The 17216-nt window shown below is 52.7% G+C and overlaps 2 protein-coding genes across 2 annotated transcripts; one reads left to right on the plus strand and one right to left on the minus strand.

The window, feature by feature from the left end:
- Positions 1–340: 340 nt before the first annotated feature.
- Positions 341–1300, plus strand: LOC135326379 (olfactory receptor 14A16-like). The gene has a single exon (XM_064504262.1). The coding sequence runs from the start codon at positions 341–343 to the stop codon at positions 1298–1300; it is 960 nt and encodes a 319-aa protein (XP_064360332.1).
- A 12231-nt stretch (positions 1301–13531) lies between these two features.
- On the minus strand, positions 13532–14122 carry LOC135326380 (olfactory receptor 14J1-like). The gene has a single exon (XM_064504263.1). It carries the CDS (start codon positions 14120–14122, stop codon positions 13532–13534), a length of 591 nt encoding a protein of 196 aa, XP_064360333.1.
- Positions 14123–17216: the final 3094 nt, after the last annotated feature.

Here is a 17216-nt window from a genome sequence, read left to right on the forward strand (position 1 = left end):
GGTGGATTTCAGCTGATAGAAATGGTGAATGTCAGAGCTAGTCACCCCCATTCCCCAGTTCCCACTGCTGTACAGCAGGACTGACTCCTCTGGAGCCCATGGGTAGAGGTCTCTTCCCCTCACAGCAGCATATTCAGGCAATGCAAAGTGGAGCTGAAGCAAGGCAGCTGCACAAAGATCCTCTCAGTAGAGAGAGGCAATGTGTGTGTGTGGCGGGGGGGTTGTATGAGAACTGCATTAATTGTTTTTTTTTTTTTTTTTTTTTTTGCTTGAAAACTCTCTCCTAACGTCTGAATGTCTTTTCTTCTTTGGACAGTCTCCCATGCCTGGAGAGAGCAAAATGTCCAACAGCAGCTCCCTCCACAAGTTCCTCCTCCTGGCATTTGCAGACAGACGGGAGCTGCAGCTCTTGCACTTCTCCCTCTTCCTGGGCATCTACCTGGCTGCCCTCCTGGGCAATGGCCTCATCATCACAGCCGTAGCCTGCGACCACCACCTCCACACCCCCATGTACTTCTTCCTCCTCAACCTCTCCCTCCTCGACCTTGGCTCCATCTCCACCACTGTCCCCAAATCCATGGCCAATTCCCTGAACAACACCAGGGCCATTTCCTACTCAGGATGTGCTGCCCAGGTCTTCCTCATTTTCTTCTTGTTTGGAGGAGAGTATTCTCTCCTTACAGTCATGGCCTATGACCGCTACGTTGCCATCTGCAGACCCCTGCACTATGGGACCATCATGGACAGCAGAGCTTGTGTCCAAATGGCAGCAGCTGCCTGGGCCAGTGGTTTTCTCAGTGGTCTCCTGCACACTGCTAACACATTTTCAATACCACTCTGCCAAGGCAACACAGTGGACCAGTTCTTCTGTGAAATCCCCCAGATCCTCAAGCTCTCCTGCTCAGACTCCTACCTCAGGGAACTTGGGCTTCTTGTGGTTATTGGCTGTTCAGTCTTTGGGTGTTTCATTTTCATTGTGGTGTCCTACGTGCAGATCTTCACTGCTGTGCTGAGGATCCCCTCTGAGCAGGGCCGGCACAAAGCCTTTTCCATGTGCCTCCCGCACCTGGCCGTGGTCTCCCTGTTTGTCAGCACCTCATTTTTTGCCTACCTGAAGCCCCCCTCCCTCTCCTCCCCAGCTCTGGATCTGGTGGTGACTGTTCTGTATGCGGTGGTGCCTCCAGCAGCGAACCCCCTCATCTACAGTTTGAGGAATAAGGATCTGAAGGATGCCCTGAGGAAAGTGATTTCATGCACATTTTTCAGCAGTGGTGGCATTGCCAAAGCTCTCCACAAATGACTGTCAGTGTATCCCATACTAGGACTGAGCATTGTTTATTCACTTTATTTTTATTATTTCTATTTTTATTATTATTAGTAGTAATTCTAATCATGTTGCTGCACAAATGTTTGGATTCATTCCACCTTTACTGGGACTGCTGTCTCACCTGGCGCCCATATAAAATTGTGTCCAACACTGGGTCAGAGCTGACTCCCTCATAGTAGCTCGGTAATAAAGTAGGTTCTTCTCAGTGCAGTGCTTGAAGGCTGGCTCTTCTTCCAAAGCTGCTGTCAAGAATAGGCCCAAGGACATCATGACCAAAGGAGCTGCTGCTGGTGAGTTTCTCGATGGGTTCAGGAGCAAAAAGCTCATAATCATGCAATGATCTCTTAGAGACCAAGGGCTGGATTTAGGACTCACCCATCAGTGTCCAGTGACAGCGGAGGGATGAATGGTCATGCATTTGCATACCCAGACCTGTGTCACATGTTAAAGCTCAATGTCTGATGCCTGTCCTTCTGGAGGGGAATCTGGAGGTGCCAGGAGAGCACAGGGGATCTCCTGGGACAGTGTGTGCCTGGGGTGGGCAATGAGGGGATCCTCACAAAGGGAGAGATCCTGCAACACTGAGTCACCCAAAGGTAAAGTGCTACACACAGGTTTCCATGGACAAAGGAGGCCTCTGCAATCCCAGGAGAGGCAGTAGGGACCCAGTTGTCATGGGGAAGGGAGACTGGAGAGTGAGTCATGTCACCCTCTGTGAAATACCAGGGCCAGGATCTAGAGGTGCCCCTGGACACACCTAGCACCCTTGGAAATGCTCCATAGTCCCTCCGAATACTTGCCACATCTGCAGTCCCCTGGAGGGGATTAGAAGCCGTGATCCCCATTTGGTCAGGTCTGATTCCCACCCTGATCAGCACGGCCAGTGCAGAGTCACCCCGTGGCCCCGTGGCCTCATAGTCCACTTGCTTTGCAGAGCACCACTGTTAGCTCAGGGTCATGAAGGGAATACAGGGGAGGGGTGTGGGAAAGGCCAGCGAGATCAGAGGAGGAGTAGGGAGAGATGAGAAGGAAGTGGAACTGGGCTTGAAAGTGTCTTGGAGAGAAGAATGCCAACCTTCAACTCAAGACAATGTTCAGAGTGTGGGTACACTAAAGCGAGCTCCCAGTGCAGAGCCAGAAACTCTGTCCTAGCTCTCCGCATGGCCTGGGAAGTGGCTGGAGAAGGATTAATTCTCCCCACCCTCCCAGCTCATCGTGCCATCATCCTTCCTGACGGGAGGCACCAAAAGGAAGGCTGGGACTCTGCCAGAGCTTGTGCTGAAGAAAGCAGGACCCAGGAGCCACATCAGTTTGCTGCTGTCCCTCAGGCCCTGTCCCCAGCACATGTCCTTGAGACAATCTCCCTCACCCTGCATGCTGGTCCCCATCCCCAAAGTCACCCCCAGACAAGGCTCCATGCCCATCTGGAGGACTGGGCATCTAGCTGTGAGCCTGGGAGGACCAGCCCTCTCATGGATCCTCTGCAGGGCTGGCAGGGAGCATGCAGAGGAGGCCCTGGGGCCATCTACTCAGCCTGTAGACCATCCTTCTCCCATGGGAGCCCTCAGGCAGGGTCTGTCAGAACAAAGATCCAGTCCAGCTTGTTGTTGCATGAACAGAGAGGAGAAGGTGTCCCCAGAAACTCCTCACACACCCAGTCCCTGGTACCAGCCATTTCCAGCACTGGCCATTCCCTGTGGACCTGCTGAGGGGTGATCTTTGAATGTGAGCAGCTCCATCTGCCTGCTGGGCTCAGCACCTGTATGGGGGGGAATGGCTGCCTCGCCTGGCCTCTCTCCCTGGGCCCAGACCCCAGCAGTCCCCAGAGCATGGCCTTCTACTAAGCCCAGGGGGACAGGATCAGGGCTGGGCAAGGGCTGGGGATTGGTGGGAGGCTGCTGGGCAGGAGGGCCATGGTGGCCAGGGCACCGAGGGCTGTCGTGGGGACCATGCTGGGGAGATGTTTCCCTACTCCTGAATGCACTTGGTCCTGTGCAGTGCCTGCACAGTGGGACAGTGGGGCCGTGGGGCCACATGCAGGGCAGCAGGGCTGGGCCAGTGCAGGGATGAGGCGCAGATTGGAGCCACAACACTCCAGGACACCCCTAACGGTCATGGAGGGGACTCGCTGCTGCTAGCAGGGTTGGGGGTCTCTCAGGGGCTGCAGCCGCCAGCACTGTCCACCAGTACTCCCAGACCCAGCACAGGTGGTCAGTGCCAAGCACCGCAGCTCACGGTGCCCCCCGTCCTGTGCCACCATCCTCTCTCAGGAGCACCGCCGAGTGTGTCACTCCCTGCCCTGGTGTGGAGAGCAGCTGCTGGAGGTCTTCTCTTCTCACTCCTGCTGGTCCTAGCTCCTCCCTGGTGTCAACTCACAGGCTCTGCCCTGGGTCACGTCATGTCTCCATACCCTCTCCTCTGAGACCACATAGGGACCTGCACCACATAGCTCTGCTTGGAGCTGGCCACCACGGCCCACCTGCACAGGGCCCAGAGAACCCAGTAAGGCTGTACTTGGAGGGGAAAGCTGTGATTGTCCTTGGTCAAAGTAGATGGGATGGTCTGGCTGGGGCCAAGGGGAGCAAAGGACAAGAGTTAACAAGAAGATTCAGTAAAGCAAATTTCAAAAGAGTTTAACAAAAAAATAAGAAATAACCATGATAGCTGAGCAGCACTGGGACAGGGGCCCAGAGATTTGTAAAAATTCTCCTAGAGAAAGCACTTACCAACCTGATCTGACTGTAAAGTTAGACCATCTCAGAGCAGACTGTGGTCCTGGAGACCTCCAGCAGTCCCTCCCAACCCAAAGCCTCCAGGAGGAAGGGGCTGGAAAGTAGAGTCCTGGGCAGGGGACACTGTTGTCCATTTGAGGCCTTGCTACATTTGTACTGCCTGGTCAACCCTGTGCTCAGAGTCACACAGGGAGTGAGTTCATCCTCAAAAGGAGTCTCTGCTCCATGGGCAACAGGAGTGAAACCAGTGCAGGGAGACTGCAGAAGAGTTCTCAGGAACACGCCAGGCATTCAGCCCCTTCGACTGCTGGGGTGTCCCCAGAGCGGTGCTTTGCATGCTGGGTCTTGAGGGCTGAGAAATCTTTAGAGCCAGGGCAGATGGGAGTCCCACCTCCTGGGCCCACGGGTTACAGGGCATCAGCAGGGCTGTACTGGCTGCAGGGAGGGAATCACTGCCCAGGGCAGGAGCAGATCCCCCTCTGCCCTCCCCTCTCTCTTCACACCTTGGAACAGAGATTGTGTTTCCCATATTGACCCTCCCTGACTGGCTGTATTCCCAGCTGGGGGGAACACAGTCTTCAGACTAGGGAAATGTAGGAGAGCCCAGTCTGACCTAGAGGAGCGGGGTCCCACCACACCTGCTGGGTGGCCAAGGCTGCAGGCTGCAGACCCCACGCTGTTCCCTGCAGACCTCCTGCCTGGGGCTGGAGGGTGCCCAGCAGCAAGGCAGGCATGCCTGGGGGTCTGGTGCCATTGGGGTGGTGGCCTTTGGACCAGCCTCTGTCTGTAAGGGGCTCAGGAGCTTCTCCAGCTCCATGTTAGTGGCAAAGCTAGTGTCCCAGGTGGTTCTCTCTGGAAAGCTGAGGATTTAATTCTCTGGAGAAAGGCAGAAAAGGAAACCCTTTTGTCCAGGGGACTTATACTGCCTCGTCAACCTTCTCCTGCCTTCTCCTGCTGTATCACCCCAAAATCCTTTGGCAGGAGCCTTTTTTGGTTTCTGACCCTATATATGACCCTGCTGTGAGCAGCTGTTGGCACTACAGGCCTCCTGTGGCCCCTTCAACCTGAATTATCCTAAAAGCCTGTGACCTCAGGCCCCATTTCAAGCACAGAGCAATGGGACAGGAGTCATTTGTGCTTTATGTGACCATCTAAAAGAAGGCAGGTGAACACCTCCTCCTCCCCGTTGACTGTAAGGCAGCCTGGGAGGCACTGCCACAGGCGTATCTGCATTACCCCTGAAATTGTTTGCATCCACCTTTAACCACATAAAAGCCCTGAATCCCCTCAGTGGTGGGGGAAGAAATGCAGGCTTTTCTGCAGTGTGAGTTCTCTAGCTCTGTAGTTGCACCTCTAAGTAGATGGTGCCATCTTCTCCTTTCTTTCTTTCTTCCCTGAAGGTCAGCCTGGATGGGGATGTGAATGTGGAGGTTGGCTGTCACTGCAGTGACCGTGAGATGGTGGAGAGGTAAGAGGAATAACAGAATCACTGCCCTGGACTGCAGCAGAGAGGATTTCATCTTGTTCAGGATGATCCTTGTCAGGATTCCAGGGGTGACTGCCCGCGAGGGCAGAGGAGCCATGGAGCCCCCTTGGATCTTCAGGGACAATGTCCTCAAAGCACAGGAACACAGGAAAGTCTGCAGGAAAGTCCAGCAGGGCCTGGTCCAAGGCTGGCAAGGATGAAGAGGGACTTTGCGATTTAGGACTTGAAAAGGCAGAAGGAAGTGCACAGAAGGTTGGAAGGGCAATGGGCTACCCAGGAAGAAGACAAGGACATTGCCTGTGTTGGAAGGGATGGAGTTAGGCAAGCCAAGGCTCAGCTGGAGGCCTGCTTGGGCACCAGGACCCTGGGAAGCAAAGCCGCCTCTCACTGCCGGAATAGTGTTAATTAGGGGGGTCTGGACTATCTCCTCCTCATCAGGACCTTGAGAAACAAAGCCTCCTCTCACTGCTGGGGCAGTGTTAATTGCTGTAGTCTGGAATTACCACGTCCTCCTCAGGACCTTGAGAGACAACGGTGGGACCCGAGGAATGAAGACACATCCGTCAGCAGAAACCGCAACAGTAGAGATAAGGAAAGAAACAGCCTGCCTAGGGACAGCGATTGTTGGGGACCAAGATTGAATGATGCTGTGTAAGACAGCAGAGAATCTCTAAGGCAGAAAGTAGTGATCTGGTAACTATGATTTGTGGCCAGAATGTGTGCACGTGAGTCGCCAGTGATTATGTGCCTTCCTGCCTGTGTCAGCAGCTGCGGAGGGCCTGTCCTGCTGGACTGTCCTGCCCGCCTGCCAGGCATCAGAAGATGTCTTCCTACCTATCACAAGATGCCACAATGCCTAGAAGATACTTGGAGGAGTGGCTGAGCCTGATGTCTATATAACCAGCCATTGTGATTTCAATAAAGGCTTTCTTGCACCATTCTGTTGTGGTCCATGTCGTCATATGCCACAGACAGGGTCTGGCATGGGGTGAGATCAGCCTCCTCCCTCTTGTCCCCTAAACTGTAGTCGCACTTCACTGACTGTGCAGGGAATGTAAAGGGCGTGTGGCTAGATGTTTTAAGGACTCCGTTAAAAGGTCACAGTAACACAGATATGTTGAGATTCGTGCAAATTTGGCCATCCAAAAATAGACGAAGCTGGTCCCCCTGCTTTCCTCATCAGTTCAGCAAGCCCGACACCTCAGAGTGAGACATGGTCTGTGCAAAGAGTGAGGGGTGGCACAGACAGCCATGGGCAGGGGGTGGTTTTCTGAGCACTGGGCTCGATGTGAGACACAAAAATATCTTGTTTAATGGTGCAGGCCTGATTATAGCAGAAATGCTTAGAAAATGACATTAAAAATGAAACAAGAAAGAAATTAAGACAAAGATCTAAAGCAAATAGATACATTGTTATACTTTCCAGCTTTTCTTTTTTTGTGTGTGTCCTTATTGTCTTCCTTGATTTGTTCTGTTTCAGTATACTAGTCTTCTGGGGGTGATTATGCATTATCTTTTTTTCTGAAAAGGAAAGTGATTTTCAGAACTGAGGTGTGATGCAGTCATAGGGTCATGGATGTCTGAGGCCACTTCAGGTGCCCTGGTGCCCTCTGCCCAGCCTCCCTCTGCAGCTCCCAGGGGCTCTGGTCTCCCGCAGGTCCCCTACGAGAGCTGCCAGGCCCAGGCAGGTGCCTCAGAGACACCGGGGCCTCTCCAAGTGCCACTGGGTGCTTGTGGTTGGACACCTGAGCTCTGCCTGGAAAGATGAAGAACTGTTCTCAACATTAAAAAAAAAAAAAAAAAAAGAGAACATTTTCACCAGCTGAAAGGAGTGAATAATTCTAATTAAACATCTCTGTTTTCCCATGAGGACGTAATGGAAATTTTGAGGAAGGGTGTGAATCTCAGGAGAGGAAATGTTAATCTGCCCCTTAACTTGTGTTACCACTACTCTCTCTCTTGTGCTGTGGCTTTAACCTCACTAATCTTTCACATATTTCTACATGCCCTGATTATATTGGTCATTTCTAAAGTCAGCTTGGCATCAGATGATCTGGGCATATGCACTTTCCATAGTTTCCCAGTCTTCCTCCTCCCCTTGCTCTTTATCATTCAGATACTTCTCAACTCTCCAGTTGCTGCTTTAAGCATCTGGGAGTCTAAAGCTTGCCTCATCTTTCAGGAGTCTAATTGTCTCTTCAACCAGCCTTTCCTATCTATTTGTGAAGAACATTTCAAGGAAGGTTATTCCTTGTAGACTGTGGACCTCCCTGGAGGCAACTTGGACTTGACATGCAGTTGAGGAGTGTGTTTTATTTCTTATGACACTGGATCATGTTCATTTTTCTTTGATCACAATTAAGACAAATCCTTCTGTGTCTGTTTGTAGTTAGTTCGGTAGGGAAAGCAGGCGGAAACTGATGCACATGAGCAGTAACCTTCTGCTACAGCCTTGAGTGGAAAAGGGTTAGGTTTTACCAAGAGTGCTCTAAGTCCCCAGTGGCTGATGAGAGAACTGGCAGGACTGGGGAGGTGGAGAGGAGTATTTCCCATGGATGTCTGACCTCAAGGATGCTGCTTTTCCTACATGTCCAGACATCATTAGGAGACACCGCGGATCAATATCGGTTGGAGAATGCAGATATCACTCTAGTTTGTAAGCTGAAAATAAGGAAAACTTTAAAAGCAGAAATCGTTTTTTTAATTATTATTTTGATGCTCATTGAAATTTTCCGCTTGTAAATAGACTCCTGAAACCTCTCCAATTAGCCACACAAGAATTGAAGAGCTGAAGAAAATTATGGAAAGAGGCATTGGTCCTTAGGGTTTTTGCAGTTTAATGAGCCCCATGGTGTATTTGGTGCATGAATCTCCAATGCTGAGAGGAGACTGAACAAACCTCTCAAGAAGTTGAAGTCAGAAGCCAGGTTTCCAAGTTTCTTGGAGCGTTAATGGGTCCCACTGATGGCCATTAACAAGAAATCCCCCCCAGGGGCTGATTAAAGGAGAAAGCTGGAGGCCCTGATTGCAGGTAGGCAAAGGCAATGTGCAGGTGGCTGTGATGCCAGGTCAACCTTGATGTATTGTACAAGCAGAATGGCCAAGCCCCAAAGCCAGCCCCGGGGTGGGGTCATCCTTTGTCTCACACTTTGCTAAGGACTCTTCCTGGGGGCAGTGTCAGGGTGTGGGGGTGTGTGCAATGCCTGGTGCAGAACAGCGGTACAGCACCTCCTGGGCTCCGTGGAGGTGAGGAGTCAGCAAGGCCACAGTGCTGTAAGGAAATGTCATCTTCTCATAGGCCTCTGTGGCAGAAACACTAGCCATAGCAAAGGGGACAAAGACCTCAGTTCTTCTGGAGGCTTTCAGCCTTGGCATTGCCCTTGGTCATCTCCACCACAGGCTGTCCTAAGTTGTTCCAAAGCTGCACCTGTTTCCCTGCAGCCTGTAGACACCCAAAATTCTTCCCCACTTTGCTTTCACTGCAGGATCTCCCCACCTTTACTGACGTCCCTCTGTCCTTGCTGACTGCTGCTTGAAACACAAAGCCAGAGGCTGATCATGGAATGCCTCTGGGTGTCCTGGTGCACCACAGCACTACCCTACAAGTGACATTCTTGTTACCTGAAGAGCAGTTGGAAATTCTCAAGATGCAGTTTGTGGCTCTTTCCCCTTCTCATGCTGCTTCCCACTATCAAGAAAAGCCCCATCATCTCTGAAAACACCCTGTAACAGGCAGTCACAGGCAACTACTGTATTGGCCTTATCCTCCCCTTCAGCAGGCTAAAGCAGCCCAGGTCCCTCAGCCTCTCCATACAGGCCATGTGCTTCAGGCCCCCAGTCCCATCTTGGTAGACCTCCTCTGGACCCTCTCCAGTTGCTCCCCATTCCTCCAGCACTGGCAGCCCACGCTGGGACACACTGTTCCAGATGTGGCCACAGCAGTGCTGAGTCAAGGGGGATAAGAAGTGCCCTTGCCTGGGTGGCCATGCTCTTCCTAATGCAGTCCTGTATGCAGCTGGCCTCGTTTGTGGTGAGCACGCATCACTGGCTTATATGGCATCCCTCATAACCTCCACGCCCTTCTCCTCGGGGTCACTCCTCTGCCGGTCAGGTCTCTGCCTGTCTTGATGCAAGCGTTGTTGGAGCTCTTCATGTGCTCACACGTCTGCCTCCAGCTCCTGCATGATCAGGTGAGGGAGCACAGAGAACCCCTTCACCAGCAACCAAGCGCTGTCCCTCAAACCTGCCTCTGCCTCGGCCCTCCCCCAACCTCTGCACCCTCCTGGGCTGCCCCTTGCCATTCACTTGAGCACCTCACCATGCCAGCCTGCTGCTCCTCACCAGGAAGCTTCCTGTAGCACAAATAACCTCACCACCTACAGCCCAGCCCTGACACCTGCACCTGCGGTTCCCCCTCACCTGCCTCTCCTCTCTCCTCTCATCTCCACGTGCTTTCACTCCAAGACCCCACAGGCCATGCTCTTCCTCTGCCTCCTGGGGACCAAATGCCTTTGAGCTAGGCTTACCAGACAGCTGGATGGTTAGGGGCTTTGAGGGAGGAGCATAGGGCTTAGGTTTCAGGCATCAGCGGAGGGTCTGGGCTTTGCAGGTAGCAGGATTAGGGAAAGCTTTTGGGTGCTGGTTCAGTGTTGGGTTTAGGGTTTTGAGTATGGGCTAGATTTGTGGCAGAGGGGTTTGGGATTGGTTGGGGGTGAGGGCAAGAGCCTGCTCTAGCACTTCAAGGCAAGGGATCAGGGCCAGGGCTTACCTTCAGACACAGGGTAAGAAGTCACGTTCCCGTGCAGAGCAGCTGACCCTTGCTGCTCCCTGACAAGAATACGCCTGCTCCCAGAGAGGCTGTCTGTCCTGGCCAGGGGCACCACAGAGGGATGCTGGAGAAAGTCACGTGGTCTTCTGCAACTGCTAGGTCAAGCCATAGGGATAAATGTGATGAAAGGACCAAAGAGGGCAAAAGGACCGGTACCACATCTCTATGCACAGAAATGCTCACAGCCTGGATACAATCCAGAGGAACCAGAGCTGTGTGTGTGACACAGAATGGCAATGTTGTGGGAATAACTGAGCCGTGGTGGGACAGCTCCCATAGCTGGCCTGCTGTGATGGACAGGCACAAGGTCTTCAGGAAAGACATGCAGGGAGGGCAAGAAGGGAGAGATTATCACCTCTGTGAAGGAGCAGCCTGGATGCAAGGTGCTCTTCTATGGGAGGCTGTTGGAGGGCTTGTGGGCCAAGATCTGAGGAGAGACCAATAAGGGGGCATGGTGGTGGGAGTCTGTTACAGACCATCCAAACAGGGGGAGGAAGTAGATGTGATCTTCTTTTGAAAATCTGAGAAAGTCTCTGGATCACAGATCCCGGTTCTCATGTTTCCCCGATACCTGCTAGAAGGGCAACCCTGTGGAGCTGTCCAGTTCTGGGCTGCCCAGTGTAAGAGAGAGAAGGAGCTACTGGAGTGAGTCCAGTGAAGGGCTACCAAGATGATTAAGGAACTAGGGCATCTCTCATATGAGGAAAGGCTCAGAGAGCTGGGACTGTTCAGCCTGGAGAAGGGAAGGCTGAGAGGGGATCTTATCAATGTGTATAAATATCTGAAGGGAGAGTGTAAAGAGGGTGGGGCCAGACTCTTTTCAGTGGTGCCCAGCAACAGGACAAGAGGCAACGGGCACAAACTGAAACACAGGAAGCTCTGTCTGAACATAAGGAAAAGCTTTCTTTTTTTTTCTTTTTTTTTTTTTTTTTTTTCTGTGAGGGTGACTGAGCGCTGGAAGAGGTTGCCCAAAGAGGTTGTGGAGTTTCCATCCTTAGAGATATTCAAAAGCCATCTGGATAGAGTCCTAGGCAACATGCTCCAGGTGACCCTGCTTGAGCAGGGGAGTTGGACTGGATGATCTCCAGAGGTACCTTCCAAACGGAACCATTCTGTGTTTCTATGGGACTCAAGCAGGAGGAGCAAGAAATCATGGAGTCACAGAGGAGTTTTGGTGGGAAGGGACCTCTGGAGGTCTCCAATCAAGCCTCCTGCACAAAGCAGGGCTGGATGGAACCTTCCAGTCCCGTCTGGCCATTGCTGCACTGTGCCTGACCCCAGTCACCATCCCAAAACTTGCTCTGCTCCGCTTGTCCAGGCACTGCAGGGTGGCACTTGCTGTCAGTGGGTCACTGCCCTGCCTGCCTTGCTGGCACCCTCAGCTCCTGGCTCCCCTTCCCATATGAAGCAGCCCTGCTCTTGCTGCTCCCCAAAACATCCTCTTTGTAGTAGGACCCCCGTCACAAATGGTGCATAAACAGTACAGCTGTGATATAGAAAAACCTGCTCTCCCAACTATGCATCATAAAACCAGACCCAAGTTGCTGCCCTTGCTTTTTCACCCAGCTAAGACCCCGTGTGATACCAGGGTAGGGGGTCCAAATCCAAAGCATTCCTTACACCTTTCAATTGGCTGTCATGCAGGGGTTGTTGTGGGGATATATGGCCACCTTTTGTACACAGCTTCCCTTCCCAAGGCTTTCTTGACTGTAGTACAGAGGCAGGTCAGCAGGACAGGGACAGGGTCAGGTCAGCAAACAAGAGGTGCAGGGCCAGGCACAGGCATGTCCACAGCGTAACTCAGGCTTGGCCTAAGGACAAGGGCAGCAGATCCCCAGTAAAGGGAATGAGGCCCCACAATGAGGCCAGTCACTCTCTGTCTCCCCTGCTCTTGTGCCCAGCACATCCCCCTCCCTGTCTGCCTGCAGCCCCTCCATGCCCACCCCGCTGCCCAGCACAGCACCAGAGCCCTGGCCCTGCAGCCCCTCCAGCAGCTCCTGCTGCCCCAGAGACAGACCCGCCTGCCCCGAGCTGGTGACCAGAGAAACCTGCTTCTCCTTATTTCCTCTCTCTGAATGCTGCCCTGCTTTTCTGCTGGGACATCCCTGCTCCCCAGAGAGCCTTTCCCCAGGTCAGTGTGTCAAATCACACTGTGACTCTGAGGCTGTTCCCTGGAGCCTATGGAGTTCACAAGCAGAAGAGCAGGCCCTTTTGTAGTCAAATCCCTTGGGTGTATTTTTGGCTCGAGCTTCAGAAGAAAGGCCAGACTTCATGAATGTCACTGATGAGCTCCCCTTTTATTATAGGAAATGTTATTCTGGAGGCCAGGTCTGCCACAAGAGTGTCCATTGTCAGGTCCTGCCTGTACTGACAGGACGCATGCACATGGAAATACAACCATATCATCACTGCATTGCAAGAACACTTAGGCTATATACCTGCACCAGATCAAGGCAGGACGGTGTGACAACGAGGAGAACAGCCCAGAGAAGAGAAACGCTACCGCTGTTGGTGGCTGTGTCTCCAAGAAAGCTGTAGCCCCCACACAAAGGCTGCAGTGAGGAAGTGCCTGCTGGGCAGGCAGTCCTGAGGAGCAGAGGGTCTGTCCCCAAAGACTACATCCAAATTCTCATCCCTTCCACTCCCACTCCACTTTGAGTATTGAAGCGCTGTAGAGGGAAGGAACCAGCCCACTGTGACAGGCAACTGCCACCCTTGCAGGAGAGGGCTGCGAGATCACACCCAGACTGTGGCCAGGGGAGCTGAGCTCTCCTAACAGACACAGGACCAATGGTCTCACCCCGCCTGCACTCGTCTGAGCCTGACTCTGTGCCCCTGAGCTTCCTTGGTGTCAGTGCTGAAAAAGACACTGCAAAGGGAAACTCTCCTCATTGCACTGGAGGCATCCGAGGGAGCTCAGAGTAGCAGGCTCTGAGGTTCCCCCACCTCTGCTGAAGAAGGGGGAAGCCCGGCTTCCTGTGTCAACACGGTCTCTGGGTCAGGTTCAAATGAGAGATTCCTTTGGACAAGTGGCACAAGCCAAATCTTTTTTCTTTTTATGAAAATGCATCATAGAAAAGTATGAAAGAAAGAAATGAACAACGTATAGCTTTGATGCCAGATACCTTGGGAATGAGAATTAGATGCACATGGGACAGTTATTGGTGCTGACGTTGTACCCATTGAATCAGTTTCTTCAGGGCATCCTTGAGCTCCTTGTTCCTCATGCTGTAGATGAGGGGGTTCACTGCCGGAGGCACCACCGAGTACAGAACAGCCACCACCAGATCCACAGCTGTGGAAGAGATGGAGGGGGGCTTCAGGTAGGCAAAAAATGAGGTACTGATAAACAGGGAGACCACGGCCAGGTGCGGGAGGCACATGGAAAAGGCTTTGTGCCGGCCCTGCTCAGAGGGGATCCTCAGCACAGCAGTGAAGATCTGCACGTAGGACAGCACAATGAAAACGAAACACCCAAAGCCTAAACAGGCAGTAATCACAAGAAGCCCCACTTCCCTGAGGTAGGAATCTGAGCAGGAGAGCTTGAGGATCTGGGGAATTTCACAGAAGAACTGCTCCACTGTGTTGCCTTGGCAGAGTGGTATTGAAAATGTGTTAGCAGTGTGCAGGAGAGCATGGAGAAAACCACTGGCCCAGGCAGCTGCTGCCATTTTGACACAAGCTCTGCTGCCCATGATGGTCCCGTAGTGCAGGGGTCTGCAGATGGCAACAAAGCGGTCATAGGCCATGACTGTGAGAAGGGAATACTCAGATGAAATGAAAATGCCAAAACCTAAGACCTGGGCAGCACATCCTGAGTAGGAAATGGCTGTGGTGTCCCACAGGGAATTGGCCATGGATTTGGGGACAGTGGTGGAGATGTAGCCAAGGTCAAGGAGGGAGAGGTTGAGGAGGAAGAAGTACATGGGGGTGTGGAGGTGGTGGTCACAGGCTACGGCTGTGATGATGAGGCCGTTGCCCAGGAGGGCAGCCAGGTAGATGCCCAGGAAGAGCAAGAAGTGCAAGAGCTGCAGCTCCCATGTGTCTCCAAACACCAGGAGGAGGAACTCATTGGGGGAACTGGTGTTGGACATTTTGCTCCCTCCAGGCATGTGGGACTGTTAAAGGAAGAAAAGACAGTGACAAGTCAGGAGAGACTTTTCTGTTCAAATCTCTTTCTCTTTCTCACAGACAGCCCCAACACATGCACAGACACAAACACCCACATACACACAAACATTGCTTTTCTCCTCAGCAGGACCTTGATTCAGCTCCCTGTCTGGAGCTCCAGTTTGGGCTGGCTGCATGCGCCATGAGAGGTCAGTCCTGGTATAATGTAGAAAGTCTGTTTAACATCTTCACATCCAGTTCTGAGGCATTTTGATCACGAAAGCAACAGCTTCACTTTGTGGGGTGTGGGGGGGAGGCTTGTCTGCTTGTTTGTCTGCTCTGCATGGTGGGAATATGCAACCTCTCCCCTGCTCTCAGTGTGAAGACTAGTGAGGCCTGAGAGGCAAAAGCTCTCCCTGTGCCCTAGGACAGAGCCAACACACTGGTCTCCACATCAGTCCCATTCCCAGATGCCTTGGCTGTGCACCTGTCTCAGCGGACAATCTCAGCCACAAGTTACCCTTAAAGGAAACTGGCTTGTGCTGACAGTGGTGTCCACTTGCAAAGCACAGATCTCCAAACTCACCTCCCTTTCTCAGCTCAGATGTTCCAAGAGTGATGGAGAGGGTATGACATAGCACATGGCTCCGATGATCAGAAGGACTCCGATGTGGCTCGGACACTGAGGGAGCTCTCAGCATGCAGTTGCTAGACAAAGACACACACAGTGCTTGTTTCAGCTGCCCACATAGAGCCACCCGCAGCAGCATTTCCATTTCCTTAGCACCTCTGTGGCTTCTGCATGGGACATTCAGCTATGACGAATGTCCTATAGAAGAGCTGTGCCCTTCTGGAAGGCAGCGCACAGCCTGGCAGCACACCCCATGGAGCATCAAATGTCTTAAAGGTGGGATCTCCTGAAGGACAGTCATCTCATTCCCCATTCCTCTGCCAGGTGAGAGAGGAAGGATGGCGGGGGCTTGCTCAGGGGAAAGCATCTGCCCTGCAGGGGCTGGCAGAGAACTTCCTGCACCCCAGCCTCATATCAGGTGTCTGGTGACAGTTTCCTCTCACTCTCTGACCATCTCTCTGCTGCTAGGAGATGTCCTTTCTGGGAGCTGTTCCTTTGTCCCAACACAGACCCCATCCCACCCACTGTGATCTCAGCTCAGCCCTGCAGAAACCTCCAAGCAGCAGGAGACTGCCCAGGGGCATCTCTCTGTTTGCAGGTGTTGAAAAGCAGACCTGAAAATCTCCGAAGAGACTGGCAAGGTGACGTTGGTGCTGTCTGTAGGTTGAGGAGTGGTGAAGGCACTTGCAAACCTATCGCTCCTTCAGTGTAGTGGTGAAGATTCTTAGCCCCTTGTTTAAACCTGACTGCTGCATTTCCATTCCCACCATGCAGAGACAAGTCCTATGGAAAACTCCACCCTCAAAATGTCCTCATGGTGAGCTGGAGCTGTGAGCAGCCCTGACCCATGCAGCACTCGCTTGATGGGAGAATGAACCTGCCCTGCCAGGGGTCCCCCCTCTCACCGAGAGCTTCTCCCCACAGCACCATGGGGAGTTTCCCGGGCAGGCTGAGTGCTGATCCTCACAGATGGCAGAGTCACTGCCCTGGGCACACAACACCCTGGGGCGCAGGGGCACTGCTCTGAATTACAGCCCTGCACAGACCTAGGTGCATTCCCTGGCGTTACATCCCTGTAGCCATCCCTGGGAGAAGGGAGCCAGATGCCCTGCCCCTGTGATGGTGTGGCAGGAAATCCCTGCTCTTAAGCAACTCCACCTCCTCTGCAAAAGAGAAGCCAGCAGAATGATCCTTTAATACCCTATCAGTCACGGGAAGGGCTGCATTCAGAAGAGCTTTCCAGGAAGCTCAGCAGTCTTGCTCTACAGCCAGAGACTTACTGTGCAAAGATCTGCGAAGGTTCCTCCCGCAATGAGCTCTCCTCTGTCCTCCCACTCCACACTGCCTTGCACTTCTCTCTGCCTTCTCTCACCTCATGTCAGCAGCAGCAGGCAGTGCCCGCAGCCCTGCTGCTCTTGGCAGAGGAGCTGCTCCTGCACACAGCTGTGTCTGGGCAGTGCTGCCAGGTTGCCCTGAGCTCCCTCCATCCCAGGAGCCTGGCCAATATTAGGAGTAAAGGCCCAGCTGAAGACACAAATTTCTCTGTCCCTTGTGCTCCCTCCTCCTGGGAGATGTTCACTGCAATAAACTAAAATAATCGCCTATAGTCCTTTTCTAAAGAGTGGAGAGAGACTGATTTCAACATTGCAGTTTATTTCATCAGAGGATGGCTACCTGTGAGAGGTGGAAATGTCCCACTCTGGAAGTCCCTATTTCCATCTCTTTACTAGGCAGGACACCTAGATGGGGACAAGAAGGGAGCTCATGGACACATGGTTCAGGTGTTGTTTCAGATGAGTCAATCTGGGCATCTCATGCCAGTTTAGAAGCCCCTGAGATGCAGTGGGATTGAGATCCCGCCTGTGAACCCCACAAACACACAGGAGGAGGGATTCCCCTTACCAAAGCCAAAGTGAGCACAATAGAGGTGTCTGCATGGGAGCTCCTTGTCTAACCCCGCATTGTAATCACTGGAGATGGAGGGTGGGAGCCAACTGCTCACACACAAACCCCTCGTGACAGCTGGAGACAGAGGTGGTCCCAGGCATGTGCCAGTGTCTGCTTGCTCTGATGGGGTGACTAGGAGACCCACATCCTTCTGT

The sequence above is a fragment of the Dromaius novaehollandiae genome, unplaced genomic scaffold, assembly GCF_036370855.1.
Source record: "Dromaius novaehollandiae isolate bDroNov1 unplaced genomic scaffold, bDroNov1.hap1 HAP1_SCAFFOLD_27, whole genome shotgun sequence".
NCBI classification, from domain to species: domain Eukaryota; kingdom Metazoa; phylum Chordata; class Aves; order Casuariiformes; family Dromaiidae; genus Dromaius; species Dromaius novaehollandiae.

Coding starts and splice junctions, on each gene's coding strand:
- LOC135326380 (XM_064504263.1), bottom strand. CDS start 14,122: ATGGCCTATGACCGCTTTGTTGCCATCTGCAGACCCCTGCACTACGGG.
- LOC135326379 (XM_064504262.1), top strand. CDS start 341: ATGTCCAACAGCAGCTCCCTCCACAAGTTCCTCCTCCTGGCATTTGCA.